This window comes from Ovis canadensis, chromosome 9, assembly GCF_042477335.2.
Source record: "Ovis canadensis isolate MfBH-ARS-UI-01 breed Bighorn chromosome 9, ARS-UI_OviCan_v2, whole genome shotgun sequence".
Taxonomy (NCBI): domain Eukaryota; kingdom Metazoa; phylum Chordata; class Mammalia; order Artiodactyla; family Bovidae; genus Ovis; species Ovis canadensis.
This window is the reverse complement of record NC_091253.1, coordinates 26,047,950-26,067,625: the sequence shown is the minus strand read 5'-3', so window position 1 is coordinate 26,067,625 and position 19,676 is coordinate 26,047,950. Positions and strand designations below refer to the sequence as shown.

Sequence of the window (19,676 nt, the reverse complement as noted above, 5' to 3'; positions counted from 1 at the left end):
ATAGGATAAACTAATACTCAATGACCTGTGCTACCTGTTCACAAGAAAACATCTATAACCCGAGACCTGATGTTTTTATACGCGTGTGTGTGTGTAAATTACTTGCACTTTGCCCTAAACCCTCACCCGGGACACTTTGGGGAGCTACCCCACCTTCACGCCACCATCCTCCAGCCACGTCAGCACTGCCGTGTGCCGAGCATGGGCTCGGCGGCTGTGTGGTCCTCACTGAGTCCCGGAGCCTGGCCTGGGGGTCGGGCGACACCAAGGTGAGTATGACGATCCCTGTCCTCAAGGAGCTTCAGTCTAGTAGGGGATGAGACGTACTAGACTGTGAGCTCCTCGAGGGCAGGAAAAGTGTCTGGTCCTCCTGCCCAGTGACCAGCACCGGCCCAGCCACGTGGTGCCCAGTGTTAGGGCAGCTGACTGGACCGGGCCACGGCCACCTGGGACTGCGCAGGGTGAGCACGGCCAGAAGCAGCCAGAGCTCCGGGCAGCCTGCGGGCAGAGCAGGGAGGAGGCCAAGGAGGATGCCAGGGCCCATCTCAGCAGGTGCGGGCGGGCGCCTTCCAGGCAGAGGCGCAGGTTAGCGTGGCCACGGTGTGAGAAAGGGCAGGAGGGCACTGGCTGAGACTCAAGGGGCCCCAACTGCTACTCTGGAAGCCTCTAACTGACAGGGGGGCAGCAGGAACCCAGTGAAAGCTGTCCTGAGCAGGGAGCTCGGGTAAGACTGACGGGTGAGGCGTGCAGGGCTGGGGGAGTGGGTCTGCAGACACGGAGGTGAGGATTCCCTAGCGGGTCAGCTGGTGCGCGCAGGCAGGCAGGGAGTTACTGATGGCTTCCCGATGCTGGTGGAGACAAAGGCCCCACCATGACCCACAGAAGGCAAGGGCAAGAGCCAGGCAGGAGGAGCCGCAGCAGCTGTGCTCCAGGATACACAGTGCTGTGCAGCGGGAAGCCCAGGCCTGGGGCTGGTGAGAAAAGGTAGAACCGAAGCTACCGGCAGATGGAGCTGGGAGCAAAGCCACAGGGGGCTAAGACAATGAACCCAGAAGGGGCTGAGGGGACGAGAAGTTGGTCGATACCCCGAATGATGGGGAAGGACGAGCTGCGGCATCCAGCATCGAAGTGGAGAGGTTCAGGGACAGAAACTCAAACTCAGGAAAGGTCAACAAGGAACCAAACACACGTAGGAGCAAACCATGAAATAAAGCATGCCCCAACAGTGGCAGTGCATATAGCTGAACTGTATGGAGACTTTCAGCCTGGAGAAAGCGGTCTCAAGAGACCTGAGGGGCCATCAGAGAGAAGCCCTGCAGCGGGATAGAGGTGGTCGGGTAGTGGGTGTCACGGGAGTCACGGTGCGGCCAAGGACATCGACCCCCGCCTCCTCTGCCGGATTTCAAGATCCGGGGTCAGGACTGTGCATGCTCCCGCTGGACCCACAGAGCCTAGCCTAGGACGAGGAGATGCAGCACAACAGCTGCTGACTGGACAACTGGCTCCCACCTCGCACCCAGGCCCTGCTCCCTCCTGGAATCATTTTCTGTGTTGAGCCGCCTGTGCTGAGCCAGGCTGGAGAGGGTTCAAGCTCTGGGGGTGTGGGCAGGCTACAGGAGCTGCCCAGGATTCTGCACCCTGACATTCAGTGATTTTGTGAAATACAGCAAATAAAGAAACTTACCTAAGATCAGGGAGTACCCCAAATAGGAGCCAGGTGATTTGGCATATTAAACCATGGTACTGGCTGGCTGGGTTATGTATTATATTAAAGTGGCCTGCTGATTCAAGTATCAAGCTGCAATCTAGACTTAATTCAACAACTGGTTCCTGAGCACAGACGAGGTACTGGTCCTAAGCGCTGCCCCGGGGCTACAGGAATGCGTAACCTGGACGAAGGCCACCCACTGGCCGGTCAGCTCTTTGCAGCGCCTCCGGACACTCAGCACACTGAGGAGCGCCGTGTGCTCCCTCCAGGGACGGGGCTGCTGCAGGCTTGGGTCTAGCGGTGCCTGGCACAGAGCAGGGGCCGCAGAAGGCAGTCAAGCAGGCGAGGTGGGCGTCTGAGCTACAGTCACACAAGTTCTGAGAGGGCACCACACGGATGAGCCTGTCTCTTTTGGGGGCGGGTGGGATTAGGGAGGTGACACCTGAACTGGGCTGTGAAGACTGAAGAGGGGCACCCCGGGGGCAAACGGGGCGGGGGGGGGGGCAGGGGGTGGAAGGAAAGGCAGCGAGCAGTGCGTGGAGGTCCAGGTGGTCAGGGGCTGGGTGCAGCTGGAGCGGAAGGCACAGTGTGTGCATAGAGATGGAGAGCTGAGCGGGAACCAGGTCAGGAAGGACCCAGGAGCGGCGCCAAGCAGTCAGGCCAGGGAGATTTGATCACCTTCTCAACTTTAGGAAGACTCTAAGACACATGCTTCTTAAGACTAACGAGGTGTAAATAAACACAAATCAGTAACGTAATCATGCTTGCCCAAGATGTAGAGGATCTGCCAGGGAGAGGCGGCCAAGGCCTGCCCCCACCCCTGCCCAGGCCCGGCCCCCAACCCCACTCCTACCTGAGCTGAGCTTTGAGCTCAGTGAAGCGGGGCCGCCGGCTGGGGTCGTACGCCCAGCACTTGGTCATGAGGCTGTAGAGAGTGGGAGGGCAGTTGGGAGGCATGGGCAGTCTCTCCCCATTCTCAATGCGCCCGATCACATCATTGTTCTTCACGCCCTGAAAAGGCTTCACGCCATGCATTAGGATTTCCCACATACACACACCTGTGGGGCGGGAACAAAAACACAGCCGTGAACTTGGCAGGAGGAGGGCAGTTCCCACATTTCAGGAGTGACTTCACAGCTGGCACACGGGCCAAGTAAAGCAGCATTCAGTTAGCTCTGCTATCAAACAGAAACAGAAACACTAGTTTAGTAGGATGAGAATAATGAAACAGTATTATCAAGAAAAAAAACATCATTTGTCTAAGAGGTTTATCCTTTAAAAAAATCTACACTAGAAAACACACCAGCCCCCAGCTATAGTGATATTTCACAGCATACCTCAGTGAACTAATTTTAAAGAGGCTGAATGCATTTTAGATTCCCCTCCACTTTAGTCCAACCTGCTCATGATCACAGCAGCTGACCCAAGGCCTGACAGAGAAAACCCTACAGTTCAAGTCTTAACGCGTTCAGACTCTCAGATTTCTCTCAAGGCCCCGTCACCTGGCGTGCTGGCCATGCAGATGTGCCCAAGAACATGCCCCTTGGAGCTTCTGCTGGTGCTGAACTCTCTAGATTCAACACCGCTCATCATCTTCGTCACAGCTCTCCTCTTGCAGGTGCCTTTGTGAGTTCCTTGCCCTGCCCACCACCCCCGACCCTGGAAGCTCCCGTCTGCCCCACCACAAGCGTGCCCTGTGCACCTGGTGCCAGGGCAGGGGCAGAGGGGCTGTGACTGTCTTTCGGCATCTTCAGCACCTAAGCTGGTGTGTGCCTCAGACAGGAAGGCACAACTTCACGTCAATGTGAATTAGATCTGAAATTAGCCAAAAGCCAATGGTTTCAAAGAGTGTATGACCACCCCACCCCCCAAAAAAACTGCCTTACTTCTGTTTTTTTTCTCACCAGTAATTATGACAATATCACTAGTAATGACAACACCAGGTATCATTTCTTGAGACTTCAATGTGTGTCTGGAACTCTTCCTTGAAATTTACATCATCCTTAATCCTCACACCTTACATCTTTTTAAAAACTGTTGTTTATGAAATCTAAGATGCTATGGATTTTAAGATGCATTATTATTTTACATTACCAGAAAGGGAAGGAATATGCTGCCAACTAAATTATAATGGGATCCTTTGTTACCTCTTAGAATTATTTTACTCTTACCAAAGAGCTCTTTTAAACTCATTCAGACAAGAAAGTAGCACCGATATGAACAAAACCAAGTCTACACAAGAATGACACCAACTGTGAGATGCCACTGATGCGTCACAAAGCCTAGCTCCAGAAATGCGAAGAGAAAAAAAAAAAACAAACAGGCATCACAGACCCTGAAATGTGGAATTCCCTTGAGAGGTTAAGCAACCTGCTCCATGTGTCGCAAAGCAGACAGTGAGGTCTTAGGATCTGAAGCCAACTGGACTGCAGCCCCTTCTCCAATCTCAGGGCACCGTTTCCTGTCTGACTGAATTCCTTCTTCCACCTAATATGGGTTAAGGCACTAAGTGGTTGTTGAAAGGCAACAACAAAGAAGCAGAAGAAAAAATGAGAACACATACTTGAGGAACATAAAGTTGTTTTTCTTTATAGGAAAAAGAAGGTGCATAAACTTAACAGAGCATCTCCTGGGAAGCTGTCTGAGATCCAGCAGAGGAAATATGCACAGAGGACCACGCATGGGATCGACGTGGGCGTGTTGTGACTGAGAGAGGAAGTGCAGGGAGAGCGGAAAGAGGGAGCCTACGTCGGGGTGGCACACCTGCTGCACACGTGGAAAGGGGACAGTCAGGCGACCCTGAAGGTCAGAACCAGTTTCAACGGGAGGAAAGGATGTCAGGATGAGATGTCTGGAAAGTAGGGCGGAGACGGAGCATCATCCACACCAAAAAGGTGAGTCATTTAAAAATGCAGGTGGGAAGAGGGAAGAAGCGCAGCAGGATGAACGTCAGCCACACGCACACACGCCTGGGGGCTCTGCAGGGACGCAGAGGGAAGGAGGGGGATGGCAGGGGCCACCAGAGCTGGTGGGGGCGAGCAGCAGCGCTACAGGACGCGGAGGGACAAGCCTCCCAGCCTTGAGACAGGCTGGGAAGGAGGCCAAATCCAGAGAGAGGTGAAGGGCAGTCAGTCTCAGACACGCTGGATTTGGGGGCCATCATGTCACCTGACGGGCAGGTCAACCGTTTATATCACTCACGTAAAAGTGACGCCACACAGAAGGCTGCAGAGAGGAGGCAAGGGAGCAAAGAGCTTACCCCCGTGAGGGAGGAAGAGGCCCGCGTTAGATGGGTGAGGATGGCGTGTGATGAGGGGGGAGGGCAGGGGAGGGCAAACCAACTTCTGACTCTGATCAGACAGCGCGAAGTTTATTCCGTAGAACATATGAACTGTAATTTTAACCACAGAAGTTCTCAAATACTCACCAAACATCCACACGTCACTAGCTGAGGTAAAACGTCGAAAATTGATTGACTCAGGAGCCATCCATTTAATAGGCAATTTTCCTTTGGAAGCTGGAAGATTAATTTCAGAAAGTAAAACCTCCCTGCTATCTGATTAGGGACCTCACAGTTAGAGCCAGCTGAGATTCCCACTATGGGGTCTTTGGGAGAACCACTTTCCCCTTCCTTTCAGTGCCGGTCACGCCTCACAAACAGCTCACAAGTAACTCGCCTTGCCTCCTCCGTTGTCCCCAGTGTTCCGTGTTGCCACTACTGTGGCTGTGGCCACCCTGACAGTGTGCCCAACACCTCCCAGTGGCTCGCTCTGCACTTCCCCAGGGGTAACATGCCCTGTGCCACCGAACAGCCTGCGGAGGAATCTCTTTTCATATCTTTTGCCCCTTTTCTGCCCGTGTTCTTTCCCTTTTCACCTGTGAGGTTTGAGCATTCTCTCTATAGCCCAGGTAACAGTCTTTTGTTGGGGATGTGGTTAGCAAATATCTCCTCCCACTCTGTAACTGGTGGTCTTTCCATCCATCTGCCCAGGTCTTTTGCAGAACAAAAGGTTTTAACTTCTGATGAGGAACAAGTTATTACTTTTTCCCTTTTATTCATGTTTTTGGTGTCAAATCCAGGGACTCTTTACGTTGCCCTAGATTCAAAAGATTTGCCTCTATTTTACTTCCTAAAGTCTCACAGTCTTAGGTCTTATAACTAAGTCTATGATGGGTCTGAGTTAATGGGGAGTGAGTGTAGGTTGCGGGCCGTTTCTTGCCCAGGGATGACCAATTGCTCTAGCGCCTTCACTGAGAAGGCTGTCCTTGCTCCATGGACCTGACTACACACCTACGTCAAAGCTCAGCCGAGCACACTAAAATGTAGTTTTCTTAAGAGCTAAAAATCACTGAACATACTTCCTACTTGACACTCTGGTTTCTTACCTTTGTAGTAAGTACTATCTTCCATGTATCGGGATAATCCAAAGTCTCCTAATTTTACGCAATCGTTTGAGGACACCAGAACGTTCCGAGCAGCAATGTCCCTGAAAAGGAAGAATGTGGAACAATAAATTTTAATATGAGGGGAAAACCCCACAAATTGATCTGTATTATATAAAGACATATAGGTACTTTGAAAGACAGCTTATATATAATACAAACAGGAACTTTATTATACACTGAAAAAGAGAGATGCTTTTATTGTTTTACTTCAAATATATTCCTTTTGGCAGATATTTACTCACTCAATAATATGGTGATTAGTATCCTGAATAATGGCAAAGAAAATTCTTAAATAATGAAACCACTTACTACTTTTCATACAGTCACACTGCCCACTGCAATAACTGATGGACAGTATAGGGCCAGGGTGTGTAACCCTCTGTTACTAACAAATCTCATTAAATACAATTAAAATGATCTTCAGAACACTAGCAACACAAAATACTAGGCAAATGAATTGTAAGGGCTTTCACTTGTACTCAAATGAGAGACCCAAATTAAGAACAGAAATTCTGCAGAAGGCCAACAGATAGTTACTCATGACGCTATGGTGTCCTAGAAAGTTCCACAACAATACGTTTGAGGTCCACAGTGCCACATAGAGGCTGTCAACAGTATCTGTGGAAGGAACCAGTGATCTGCTTCAAACTCCATGTGAGGAAAAGCCCTCAACTCCATGAGGTCCCATGCCATGGCACTACACAGCAGGACTTTCAGCGCTGTCTGTGTAGGAGTCAAGAGGGGCAAAGGGCCTCAGGTACCGTGAGAACCTCTTTCCGCCCACCCCCCCACTCAGAGGCAGCTCACCAGCTTCATGACTGGTCTCACCTGTGTACAAATCTTTTACTCTCCAGATACGCAAGGGCTGTACTAAGCTGATAGGCATACAGGATCAAAGACGCTAGATCCAAACTGTATTTCCTTACTTGCAGAAACGACCGCAGCTTTTGCAACAGTGACCAAAAGGAACAAGAGAAATAATTAGTGTCAGAGACTAAAAATCAATAGCAGAAGAGCTACATTCAACAACGATCTGGAAAGGTCCAAATGCATTTTTATGAGAATGCCTTCAATTCTATCCTAAAAAAGAAAAAAAAAAAAAACAGGCATAATGAAAGAGACACATCATCTCAGAAATCATGCTTAATTATTCTTCATTTGAGATCCAATTGCAAAAATTAGAGTCCTAAAGATTACAGACACATTTCTGAAAAAATACAGAAAGATGGTTCCAAGGAATGGATAAAGGTGTGGTATAAAATACCACTAGATAATGAGAGCTGGAGAACAAAAAAGAGAATCTAGTTACAAAACAAGCCTCCTCCACAACCACGGTCAGCCCAACTCCCCAGGCCACCCCACGCCCCAGGCCGACCTGAGCACAAGGAGATGAAGGCAAAGGGGAGGCAAAAAACTCCCCCCTTCGCCACCAGGGAATCTTGGGTGAAGAAGGGTAAAATGGTTACGTGTTTACAGGTGTTTATGCACTAGGCTTACGGGTCCATACTATGCCCATCAGGATTAATTCAGCTAAATGCCAATATAGCAAAGAAGGCAGATGAACTCCAATCCTACACAATCTCCCTACACATAAAGTGAAGTGAAGTGAAGTCGCTCAGTTGTGTCCGACTCTTTGCGATCCCATGGACAGTAGCCAACCAGGCTCCTCCGTCCATGGGATTTTCCAGGCAAGAATACTGGAGTGGGTTGCCATTTCCTTCTAGCATTATTAATGATCTAAGCCAGAAGAATTAGCAAATTCTCCAAAAACAAAAGCAGAAAAATAATGTGAAAAAAACAATTTATGTAAACACTCCATTTTATTTGGAAAGGTGTGGGAGAGGAAGAAGAGAAATCCTAGAGGCCTTAAGATATTTCCTTCACCAGAAAGTTTTGTCAGGACTGGAAGTGGCAGGTGACCAAGTGGTTATTTTTTCCCCTCTCTTGCTGTTGCCTAAAGAACATGCCCAGTGATTTGAGAGCGAAAGAAGCAATGTTGGAGAGGTTTGGGTAAATGAATGCTGAATTTAGGTAAATAAATCAGAACCACTGTTTCACCTTTGGGGGACTTCACTTTGGAGTGTCTTTTAGACCATTTAATGTTAGCCACAGTTTCTTCTTAGAGCCTCACAGAGCTGTCATCAGAGCTGGAGAGGAGATCAGGGGGTCCACCAGTAGCGCCCTGTACCCAGAAGGCAGGGCCAACACCATCATGAGAGGACGATGGGCCCAGGCCATCTCTGATTCCCCGAAACTAAAACCCCGATTCTCACTAAAAGCAAAACTGCCTGGTGTCCTTCCAGAAACAAGTAATGTGCACAATGTGTTAGATGGTTAACCTATTAGATTTCAGCACCAATGTCACGTGCAGACATCTGGAAGGTTCACCCCAAGAGGGCCCATGGAGCCACCTGGAGACGCACAGAGGGCGGGGCCCTGCCGGCCCGCCCATCTATGACTCAGCAGCCTGGGTGGGGACCCGCGTCCAGGTGGTGGTGATACACCGACTTCTGCGCTCCAGAGAAGGTCAAATAAGGACATCTGCCCACACTCTGCTACGTTTTAAGAAACTGTGACTCACATTAGTTGGTCTGAAAGACACTGCAAAGTGAATTCCCCCAAAGATGAGGCAGTAGTTCTGATTTACCTGAATTCAGCACTCATTTACCCAAACTCCACTAACAGTTTTTTCACACTCAAATCAGTGGGTGTGTTCTTTAGGCAACAGCAAGAGAGAGGGAATAAAGAGAACCACTTGGTCACCTGCCACTTCCTGTCCTAACAAAGCTTTGGGGTGGGAAGACCCTGCCGCCTCCACTGAGCTAGGGGACTACTTGGGAATTTAATGAGGACGCTATACTACTATAGTATGTGTATGCACACATATACACACTCTCCTATGTATCCTATGAGAGCGCACATCACACACTTCCCTGCGGGTGCAGGCGCGGCGGATGGGGGCGGGCACCTCTCCGAGCATGCACTATGAATATGCACACATATACACACTCCCCTAAGTATCCTATGAGAGTGTGCGTCACACACTTCCCTGCGGGTGCAGGCGTGGAGGATGGGGGGCGGGCACCTCTCCAAGCATGCACTATGTACATGCACACATACAGACACTCTCCTATGTATCCTACGAGAGTGTACGTCATACACTCCCTTCCGGGTGCAGGCGCAGCAGGTGGGGGGACGGGTACCTCTCCGAGCGTGCACAGCTCCATGATGATCCAGACCGGGTTCTCTGTGATGACTCCAATCAGCTTCACAATGTGAGGGTGGTCAAACTGACGCATCGTTACTGGGGAGAAACAGGTGTCCACCGTCATTGTTTTGAAGATCTTTCAGTTTCCTGAAGATGAGTTCAGTTAAGACTCGGGGCTAACAGGAGTTCCCTGGGGGTCCAGTGGTTAGGACTCAATGCTTTTCACTGGCTGAGAAAACCTCCTTTTCTTTTCCAGGGACAAATCTGACCTGAGGCTAACTTTCCAGGTTTTCCTCTGGAAAGCTGACCGAGCTGGAATGTGTGATTCATTCTCTAAGAAATACCCTTCATGGTAAAACCACCTGATTGGTAAATTGCTGGTGGGGCAGCAGCTTTCCTGAGTGTGAGTGCTGCTGGGCATCCCCTGCAGGGCCCCAGAGTCCATGCCGGTGGCTTTGAGAGGATTTCTCCTTGACCCGAGAGGCTCTGGCATCCACCACTGTGGCCGTATCACCTCCCAGCACTTTCAGGGCTAAGGAAGCAGTTCCTGGACCACTGTGAGGACTTCCCTGTGGGGAAATGCCAGCATGTGAACTCCTCTCAGAAAGTCGGATGCCAGAAGTGGCCTGTGGCCGTCACGTGAGTGTGACTGCTTTGCTGAGCCTAAGATGACCAAGAGGGCCCTGCACAGGTACACATACTTAGATGTGGGGACCTATTTTTAAGCATGTACACATTTCTAACATCAGGTTAAGGAAGTCACCTGCCCAGTACTCTAGGATGACTGAGACGCAGGACAACATTCCTAGAACTATAGAACCTCAAACCTGGAAGCAATTTTATAGGCAACCTAGTGCAGTGGTTCCCCCAAAGCACCTGGATTTCACAGACTATTGAAATGAAAAAAAAAATTGTTTTAATTTTGGGGACCAATTCAGGGTTGATTTTTATGTTGCTAAGCAAGAACACGAGCAACAACGCAGGAGAAAATGTCTCGTCATACCCACTCTAGTACGGAGCCCAGTGTGGACTGCAGCTCAGTGCCGGGTCTATCTGGGGAGGACAGGCCTCTCTGCTTTCACTCTAGATACCACACAGCTGACCCTCCACATCCACAGGGGACAGGGCCCAGGACCCCTGGGGGGAAACCAAACTCTGTGGATGCTCCAGTGCATCTGAAAACAGCGCAGCATTTGCATGCAGCCTGCGCAGCCTCCAGGTACTTTGACTATCTCCTGCAACACCTAATACGACGTGAACACCATGCGCACAGATGCCAGAGTATAGCAGAGTCAAGCTTTGCTTTTGGGGACTTTCTGGGATTCTTCTCAATATTTTCAACACATGGTTGGTTGAATCTGTGGATGTAAAACTTGTACATAAGGAAGACTATATATCCTACCATCGCACCCAAGGACTACAGTAGCTCTTCTTGCAGACTGACCACACCCTCACTTAAGAGAACTCAAATCCTTAAGGTATTCTCCCCTCAATTTTTCCCACACATTTCAAAAATAGGACCTGTTAGTTTAAAACAAAGAAACAAACAGAAAACACCACACACATCAATACCTGGCACAAAATCCAAAATGTACCACTGAAAGTCATCTTGTCAGTACAGTTCATCACTTCAGTATAGTGTGATGGCTTGGGATAGACATTCAGGAACTCAGTATATTTACTCTGATTTTCAATTGACTTACCATCACTTTCGGTTTTGTTACCCTTAACATATAGTTAACAAGCTTTTCTATTTCCTTGGGAGTAATTATTGAGAATACTGCACAGAGCAGGGCTAAGAGGAGACTGCGGCCGCCAGGAAACCATTTGCGGGACTGAAGCCCACCAGGCGCAGCAGTCTGACTCATCACCCAGGGCCAGGCGCGCAGGCCAGGGTGGCTGCTGGCTTCCACAAACCAGAGCCACTGCAACACAGTCTTGCTCGCTCCTTTTTGAGTTGTTTGTGGCTCTTCCACACACTGATGGCAGAGCTGAGCAGCCGTGACACGGACCACCTGGCCTGCAGAGCCCAGGATATTTACTACGTGGTGCTTTATAGAAAGAGTTTAATGACCCCTGATCTAGGACATACTGCCACACTTACATATATAGCCTGTCAAAGCCCTGCAGGATTTTAGGTATACTGCCTGTAGCATGTTTCTCTGAAATTACAGCCTTTCAAAAAGAAAACAAGGTTAGTTTGACCTGACTACTTACAAAATGCTAAAACTGATTTTTGTAATTATGATTCCAAAGTCTTACAAAAATCACAATACCTACTCGGAAAAATTTTAGAGAAAGGTAAGCAAATTTTAAAAGCGTACATTTTTGAAATATATAATGCACTTTACCACCAAAGGAAAAGCACACAGGCTGTTAGGTAATGCTGGCTGATACGCAGTCCATGTTTTCTCAGCCTCGACGCCCTGCAGAAGCACACTAGCTGAGGCGGAAGTCATCGCCAGGCCCTGTCTCGTACTCCAGTCAAAGACCAAGGAACAGGATCAGGACTTGCTCTGACTTGACTGATGAAGTGACCATCTGGTTTACTCCATGACTTATCACTTACTGGGCCGCTGGGTGGTAAATATTTATCGAAATTCCATGTACATGTGACGAAAGATACCAAGATTCATTCATGCGACCAACAGCTACAACCAACTTCTGTGAGTTAAGCGCTGTGCTGGCTCTGGGGCTGAGCCGTGAGCAAAACAGACACGGTCCCTGTCCCCACTGAGACTTACAGTCTAGAGGGAGAGAGAGACATCGTGTATTTAATTATGGACACTTGGGAAGGGAAAGACCAGGCTCCCGCGACAAAGCCTCTGAACAAGAGGCCCTTCAACTCTGCTGGTCGGGAGGAACAAGCCCCGTGGAAGCAGGATGAAGGACCCAGCCAGAGGCAGGGGGGAAGGAGCTGATGTGCACACAGGCAGGACCAGGGCCTGCTCTCCACAGGGCTGTCCTCAGGAGAGGACCTGCCACACACGACTCTCTACGGCAGCCCCTCGGGATGGTCTGGGCCCTGCTCCCCACTCATTCTCGGGTTCCATCCTGCAGGGACTGTGTCTGTCCTGCTCACTGCCCAACTCCAGGACCTGCAGGCATCACTACGTCTGCCCAACCCCAGTGTAGAGATAGTTACGGTACAAAGTGCCAGGGGATGATGGGGCAGTAAGTCAATCTGCCTTCACACCCCAAACGTGATAGCCCCGCTAGAGAACTCTGTACCCATGAGCCTCGACAAATACAGATATGAACTGCACGGCAAGAGAATAAATGTAGCTGCCTCATAGAAGTCAAAACATTATTTTTCTTCTTCAGAGACCGTTTGGATTTCATAGACAGAAAGTCAAAATGGAGTCCCGCAGAAATGTCTACAAACTTACAGGCTTCTTGAAGGAACTTTTCTCTCACACTGTCCGAAGTACAGTTTTTACATGTTTTAATTGCAACCGCCAAAGCTGGATTCTCCTGTGATGGGGACACATGGAACAAGAGGTCTCTGTGTTAATCAGTGGGCACATTCAGGAAGGGCAGTTTATTCTGCACCTCTGTGGATTCTGGATCAGACAGAATCAGAGCTATAATATCTTAACAGTGGGAGGAACACTTAGAATCCTCTGTAGAAAATCCCCAGAAAGCAGACGTGTAAGTAAAATGCTGCAGGTGACTCGTGTCCCACAAACACCCACCCCCCACCCGTGGTGCCTCCGGGACTCCTGCAGGGGCTCAGGCTGCATCGGGAACAAGGGCCGGCAACCCTGTGCACCGCCAGCTGATGTCCCAGGGGAGGATACGGACAGACACCGCGAGCGAGACACTGAGACGCCGCAGAGCAGGTTAGAAGGTAAGCTCCTGGAGAGAGAGCAGAGAGGGGACGAGAGCAAAGACCTGCAGGAGGGGAGGGGGTGGCCCTGTGGCTTCTACCCTGGAAATGTATGTGTTTATCCTATCCTTGGCTTTGGGTGGTCCCTTCCAGAACCATCTATTTGTTTTATTTCAGGTGCCCTATTCACCAAAAAAAAAAACCAAACAAAAAAAACCCCACCTCATTAGAACAGCAACCTGATTCATAGTATGTGTTCAATAAATATTTGTGGAATTAACAAACACTTTTAATATTTTTCTTTTAAATGGAAAGGCACACTTACAAGTCATGGCCAGGGTGCATCTTTATTTTGAGTATCTTAAAAGTATCCTCAATTGCATTAATTTGTTTTAGATTTCATGCTAACTGTACACTGATTCTAGGACACGCTCTCAAGCAAGAGCAACATAAATGGCCACAAGACTAACATAGACCCGGGGGACTACAGTCCCTCTCCAACCCTGTGGGAGGTGTGCCCATGTGGCAGGACCACTCTGGAGGGAGTGGTCGCCAGGCCCCCAGAGGAGAGCAGCTGGCTGGCACAGAGGTCTGTCTGCTGAACGCCTGAGCTCGGGGTCTTCTCACAGTCTCCAGCGACACACCACACTGCTCTGAATTTGAGATGGCAAACTTCTAGGACAGCACCACTGACTTCTACCTCTGTGTGAACCTAAGGCTGACTGATGCATTTCAGAAATGACATAAAACGCCCATTTTTACAAGAGATCTGAATAACAACAGAAACTTCCGTAAGACCATAAATCAGTCGCTTCTGTCAATTCACACTCAAATACTGAACATGGTGCTTTCATAAGACAATAGAAGCACTGCTCTCTAAAGATGCATGGCTTCAGATGGATGCTAAGCCTGAGATTTCGGGGCAGCATGTGGGCAAAGGGCTATAGAATGGTTACTGATGACACAGGCTGAATGAAAGATGAGAACGAATAAAAGACAGACCAGCTCTCAGGAGCTAACTTTGCCAGTGTGGGTTTCTGAACATAGCAAGTGAACTGATGTATATGATAAGCCTTGCAGAGGACGACAGGAAACACCCTGAGGAAGCAGGGCCTCACGAGGACCGACAGGAACAGGCCATGCAGGAGGCGGCGCAGGCATGGGGGCGCCGCCCGACAGGACCTACCGGGCTCGTGTAGGTGCCCTGGTGCACGTCTCCAAACTGGCCCTCTCCAATGCACCGGCCGAGTTCTATTCTTTCTCTCTGAATCTCATAGTCCCTGGCTGAAAAACACGATCCACACACCAGAAGACACTTCAGTGCAACATCCCCAGTGCAGAAAACATGGGACACATTTCATTTCATCATCATCGATGAGTAAGAGTTTCATTTGTGGCACATCATTCTATGAAAATGCTTTAAACAGAGTGGAATTCTCTTAAACGAGTATTTTTAAAGGGATTTATGTAACTGTTATGGCACTGCTTTAATTATAAAAATGATGAGTTTTTTACAAGGTAGGTTTTTTTTTCATATTTTTGAATGTCTGATTCAGTTGATTAATTTGATAAGTCTGCTAAATAATTGCTCCAAGTTTGTATATTTAATTAATATATACTATTAGTTCAGGTATTAATATATGAAGTCTACAAATGGTTATTTAAAGCAATTATTTCACAAGTAACTAAAGTCTGTAGACATGGAGGGAAAAAACTGTGGCATGAGTAAGTTCGTGTTTTAAAAGTTTAAGAGTGTTCCACTTCATTATAATCCTATCTATATTATTCACGGAGCTAAACGAGTTTAAAGAGGTAGCTTCTAGGACCAGCTTTAAGTCAGAAGATTTGGGAACAAGGTTGAATGTATCACATAACAGATTACGAGTATTTTATATTTTTGAGAGCATCAGCCTCAAATTAATGTATTCAATTGTCATGATTTATACAAACCCAATTATTTGGAGGCACATGGAAAGAAACTACCCACTGGGACCCTAGGAGATGATTTTAATCCAATGACCTGCTTGGTATTTTGATTTCTTCTAATTTGTCAAATTAGAAATCACATGGAAAATTCAACCCAAATTTTAGATGGTCATTTTCCTCTTTAAAATCACTTTAGCTGGTAGTTCCATTGATTTAACAGCATGAGTAAACCAATGAAAAAGTTTAAAAATAAAAGTTAACTGGAAACTGAGACATCCCGTATCATTCCATGGGTTGCAATTGCAAGCAAATGCAGTTATTTTAAAGGAATCCTGTTACCTTCATCTATTCCATAGCTTTCTGTATCGCAATTAAGAGAGAAAAAAAGTGAAGACCTTGCTTAGAAATAACTAATAGCAATCAGGTTAAAAACAACAAACTCGGAGAGTACATTTCTATATTTATTTTGTCAAATATTTTGACTACTAACATGACACAAAAAAGAGGACCAAACACAAGTGACAACACAATATCCTCAAGCTAACACAATGTGATGTACAACGCTTTGCATTTCTATCCCATAAACTCCTTATACGATAACCCATTTTTCTGGGGTTTAGATAAAAGTTAGCATGTTGGACATTTACTACTCAACTATGAATAATATACAAATAAAAATATGGACAGTCTGCAAGAATGTACAAAAGACTAAGTGGCTAACCGAACCTTGAAACCAAAATTTAGACATTTCTCCAAATTGCTACTGTGAGTCACAGTAAACACATTTAAGTCTCAACTCTTGCCTCCGTTTCAAATCACCAACCCGGGAGCCCTTGGAAAGAAGTTCAGCACCCCACCCCCACCTTTTTCCCTGCAGGATACCCACGGGGTTGAGTTGACTGGGCTATTTCTCTTTATTTTGGTAAATCCAACATGTGTAGGAAATCTATTGAGAACAACTTTCAAAATATTTATACAACAGGGTAAAGAATCTGAAACATTTTACAAACACACAGAGCTTTACTAAAACCAGGATACTAGATGCTGAATTATTAGGCCTCGAAGGCTTAAAAGGAGGACTCCTAATCAGGCCTCTTTAAGAGGTAGGGTTAACTTTTTTTTTTTAATTGAGACATGCCCTTGAAATTTTCCAGAGCTGGGACTATACACACTCCACCTGGAAAGCTGGGGCTCCCAGGCTCTCCTCACCATCATGCCGCATGGCAGAGAAGTAGAGGGTGACACTGCCGGGCTGCTGGGGGGCGAGGGGTGGTAAGGAGTCCTGCTCTCCCCACACCTCCCACCCGAGCTGGAAGGACTGGATGCAGGAAGCTCTTTGTAATTGCTTAGTCAAGGGCAATAAGAAATGAAACCTCAGAGGGGAAATGTGACTCATTAAAAGGTGTGCATTCAAAGAACTGTATGTGTGTGTGTGTTTAAATACTAATTTCCTACAGACAGGAAATGCTTTAATCATTAAATGTTATATATTATCACAGAGCAAGAGCACAAGATTACAAAATCCCCATAACTGAACTGACTTACGATAGATATTTGAGTTTCAGGCTTCTGACCTGGCAGTGGGCACGGAAGGCTGCAGAGAGTATTTCTACTATGAACTCAACAAGGTAGTAAAATGACAATAAACATCTAAAACATTTAAACACAAGATATTTAAAACTCTGTCAAATCTGAACAGGAGCAAAACCAAAGCTACTCACTGGAGGGCATGGTGTAAGTGTCCTCTTCATCTATGATCTCGGCATAATCATCTGTTTCTGTAGGAGAGGAAACACGTATGTTGGAAGAGGTTAAATCTCCGACCCCCTGGCCTTGAACTAATTTGAAAAGGCAAAATGATCTGCCTGCATCCCCTGCTATGCTGACATATTTTTAAAACACTATTACTCAATTTTTGCTCACACATGAGTCATTTATGGAAATAAAGGTGACATCACGGTCCACCATGTCATAATACACAGACTTGTTCCTCAGAGAGCACACAGACTGACACAGAAAACCCTTGTGGAAAACAGAAGACAGGAAATGACTGTGTGCACGACTCAAATGCACCAAGCGGTTGGGGCTGACGGTGAAGCCCCGCCTCCCTACACGGAGCACACGCGCAAAGCCGCACCGCCGTCCACTGGGGCTTCTCCAAGCACAGCTCAGACTTCATTCGCAATCAGACCTCACAGCATATTCTGCATGTTCTTCAGAAAACAAAACGGCACGCGGACGTTTGAGATAACTTACTTTATCTGTTCAGAGTGAAAGCAACCCAGGAATTGCTCTTGTAACTTTTCACTCAGATATTTGAACAGTGTCTATTCATGTCAAAAGGGTAAAAGATGTGTCAAAAATAATAAAATCAGAATAGCATAGAAATCGAGTTCTTCTCTGGTATAAGTTCCAATGCTTCCACTAATTCCTCTCAGTAATGCAGGAACTTAACGACCCACCTCCATATTAATGGGGGGAAAACTCCTTTTGAGGAAAACACACACTCACTTGGATAATAATTACACTGAAAAATCACTCGGGTCTTCTCTGTTTTTCTCGTACTGGAAAGACAAAAACCTTGAGTAGCTCTGTGCACAGGGTTTAAGCTGCTGGGCCAGCAGAGGAGGCTATAAGTTCTAAAGAATTTAAAGCTCTCTCTTCTGTGCTGCCATTATTACTTCACTCAGATATTAAAATTATAGAAACCAAAGACAACAGAGACTATATACTGTTTATAGTCACTAGAACGTCAACTGTTCTGCATACTGCTATGCTAACAACTGAGATCAAATGTAAAAGTGGTTCGAAGAATTCATTTCTTAATTTGTCATCATCATTAAAAGTAATTCAAGTAACAACAACTTCAACTGGCAGAACACAAAGTCCATAAACAGGCATTCCTTCAGGTATTTGGCAAACGTGACCTATTCCTAAGCCCTGTATGACAGGGGATAATTTATGGTATTCTTCCGTGTTTACAAATATTACTACTTTCAGGATTAAAGAAAAAAATTATTTAATCTATCCCACACCTTACATTCCTACATTTCTCTCCCCTATCTTGTTCTTAGGACATCCTGTTCTCAATGGATGCCAGGAGTGGTGGTAGTTTCTAGGTCTGCAGCCTTGCTTTTGTATAAGGTGGCTGAGCAGAAACTGTGAAATGAAATTTGGGGACAGAGTGTGCCGCCAAGGCTGGGGTGAGGAAGAGGACTAAGTGGGGGACAGTGTCAGGCTAAGGCCACACAGGTGGACCCTCAGCCGTCCACACTGTCGGCAGTGTGGCGACTTGATCTCCTGCACCCACAGACCCACCCCCATGGTCCTCTTTCACATACAACACACACCCCCTTAGAGGCAAAACACATTAGCTGACCCTGAGGAGGCTGGATTCTGCTACAGAACTGCCCAGAACTCTGGCCATGCCTCCCTCCCCTAGCCGCCCTGTTACCAGAGCTGCCCTGGAGTCATCATCAGGCCCTGCCCTGGGTTCTTGGCTCCACTAAGATGTCAGGGGCCCAGGACTCAGCGGGCTTCCCAGGGCCACTGGGGTCACTGTCTGCCCGTCCTTCCATCTCCCTAAGTAACAGTGTCTGCCGCCTGGGTGCCACCTCAGAGAGCCCTCCTGGCCCCCAGCCACTCTCAATCACGCTGCCCAGTGTGCTCTGCTCAGGGCCCGTCACTACCAGCTCTCTGCTGGTCCCCTGGCTCTTGGGAGCAGAGCCCCCGGGGCAGCGGGCCCTGCTGCAGCTCATCTACAGTCCTGTTCTCAGCCTGCAAAGCAGAGCCGGCACTGGGGAGGCACCCGGTGAGTGCCCACTGAACAGAAAGAAGGCGTGCACTCCAGGTACGCAAGGGGGGCCGTGAGCCTGAGGCGCAGGAGCCAGGCCAGGCAGAGCTGCACGCGGGCGCCCACAGACCCCTGTCTGGGCTTCAGCGGTGCCCTCACGTGTCCGATGAGAACACCTCCGCCTGCGGGGGTTGTCAGGATCACAGAGACACACGCCAAGCTGCGGTGGGCCCTGCAGATGACAGGTGACTGAGGGCTGCGATCTCCTTGGTGCCCTCTGCTTCTGAGACCTCCCTGGCAGGAGCCCTCTGGGTGGAGCTGCAGCAGCTCCCAGGACTGCCTCTTTTTACAAAACCCTCAGCAGAGAGACAACCTCTGAACTGCTCGCAGGGAGAAAAAAGAAGATGGCTCATACATCAGGCTGGCACACAAAACTGATTTGGGAAAAAAACAAGCTGCATACACTTTAGTTTACACCATCACAAGAAAGAGTCTGCAGTTTCTGTCTTTTGGTGCTACGTGAATGCTACAAAAAAAAAGCTCTGGGGATTATCCCAAACACCCGGGCGTCACTCGTGGTCAATGTGGGTGTGGATACTGTGACGCCAGGTGAACAGGGAGTTCTTGCTGCTGTGTTCTTCTCAAGCTGGTTCTCACGTGGCAGGGTCAACACTGGTGAAGGCACGTGCACCTACAAAGGTTTACCGTGACCTTCTATAGATAGAAGGGCTTTTCAGGTGAGAATACTTGGCGTATTTCTCCAAGA

At 48.0% G+C, this 19,676-nt stretch overlaps 1 protein-coding gene across 38 annotated transcripts in view; it reads right to left on the bottom strand.

Moving 5' to 3' along the window:
- PTK2 (protein tyrosine kinase 2) overlaps positions 1-19,676 on the bottom strand; it is a 189,603-nt gene that overhangs the window by 32,144 nt on the left and 137,783 nt on the right. For 22 of the 38 annotated variants that reach the window (XM_069600897.1, XM_069600911.1, XM_069600915.1 and 19 more), the window contains 8 exons: positions 16,839-16,895; positions 14,378-14,475; positions 12,752-12,836; positions 9,358-9,458; positions 6,983-7,098; positions 6,095-6,195; positions 5,136-5,225; positions 2,562-2,766 (listed from right to left, as the gene is read on the bottom strand). In XM_069600897.1, coding sequence (XP_069456998.1) covers positions 2,562-2,766; positions 5,136-5,225; positions 6,095-6,195; positions 6,983-7,098; positions 9,358-9,458; positions 12,752-12,836; positions 14,378-14,475; positions 16,839-16,895 — 853 coding nt within the window. Of the gene's footprint in view, positions 1-2,561; positions 2,767-5,135; positions 5,226-6,094; positions 6,196-6,982; positions 7,099-9,357; positions 9,459-12,751; positions 12,837-14,377; positions 14,476-15,456; positions 15,478-16,838; positions 16,896-19,676 lie in introns of all 38 variants that reach the window. The other 16 variants (XR_011259146.1, XM_069600909.1, XM_069600887.1 and 13 more) reach the window with 1 other exon arrangement.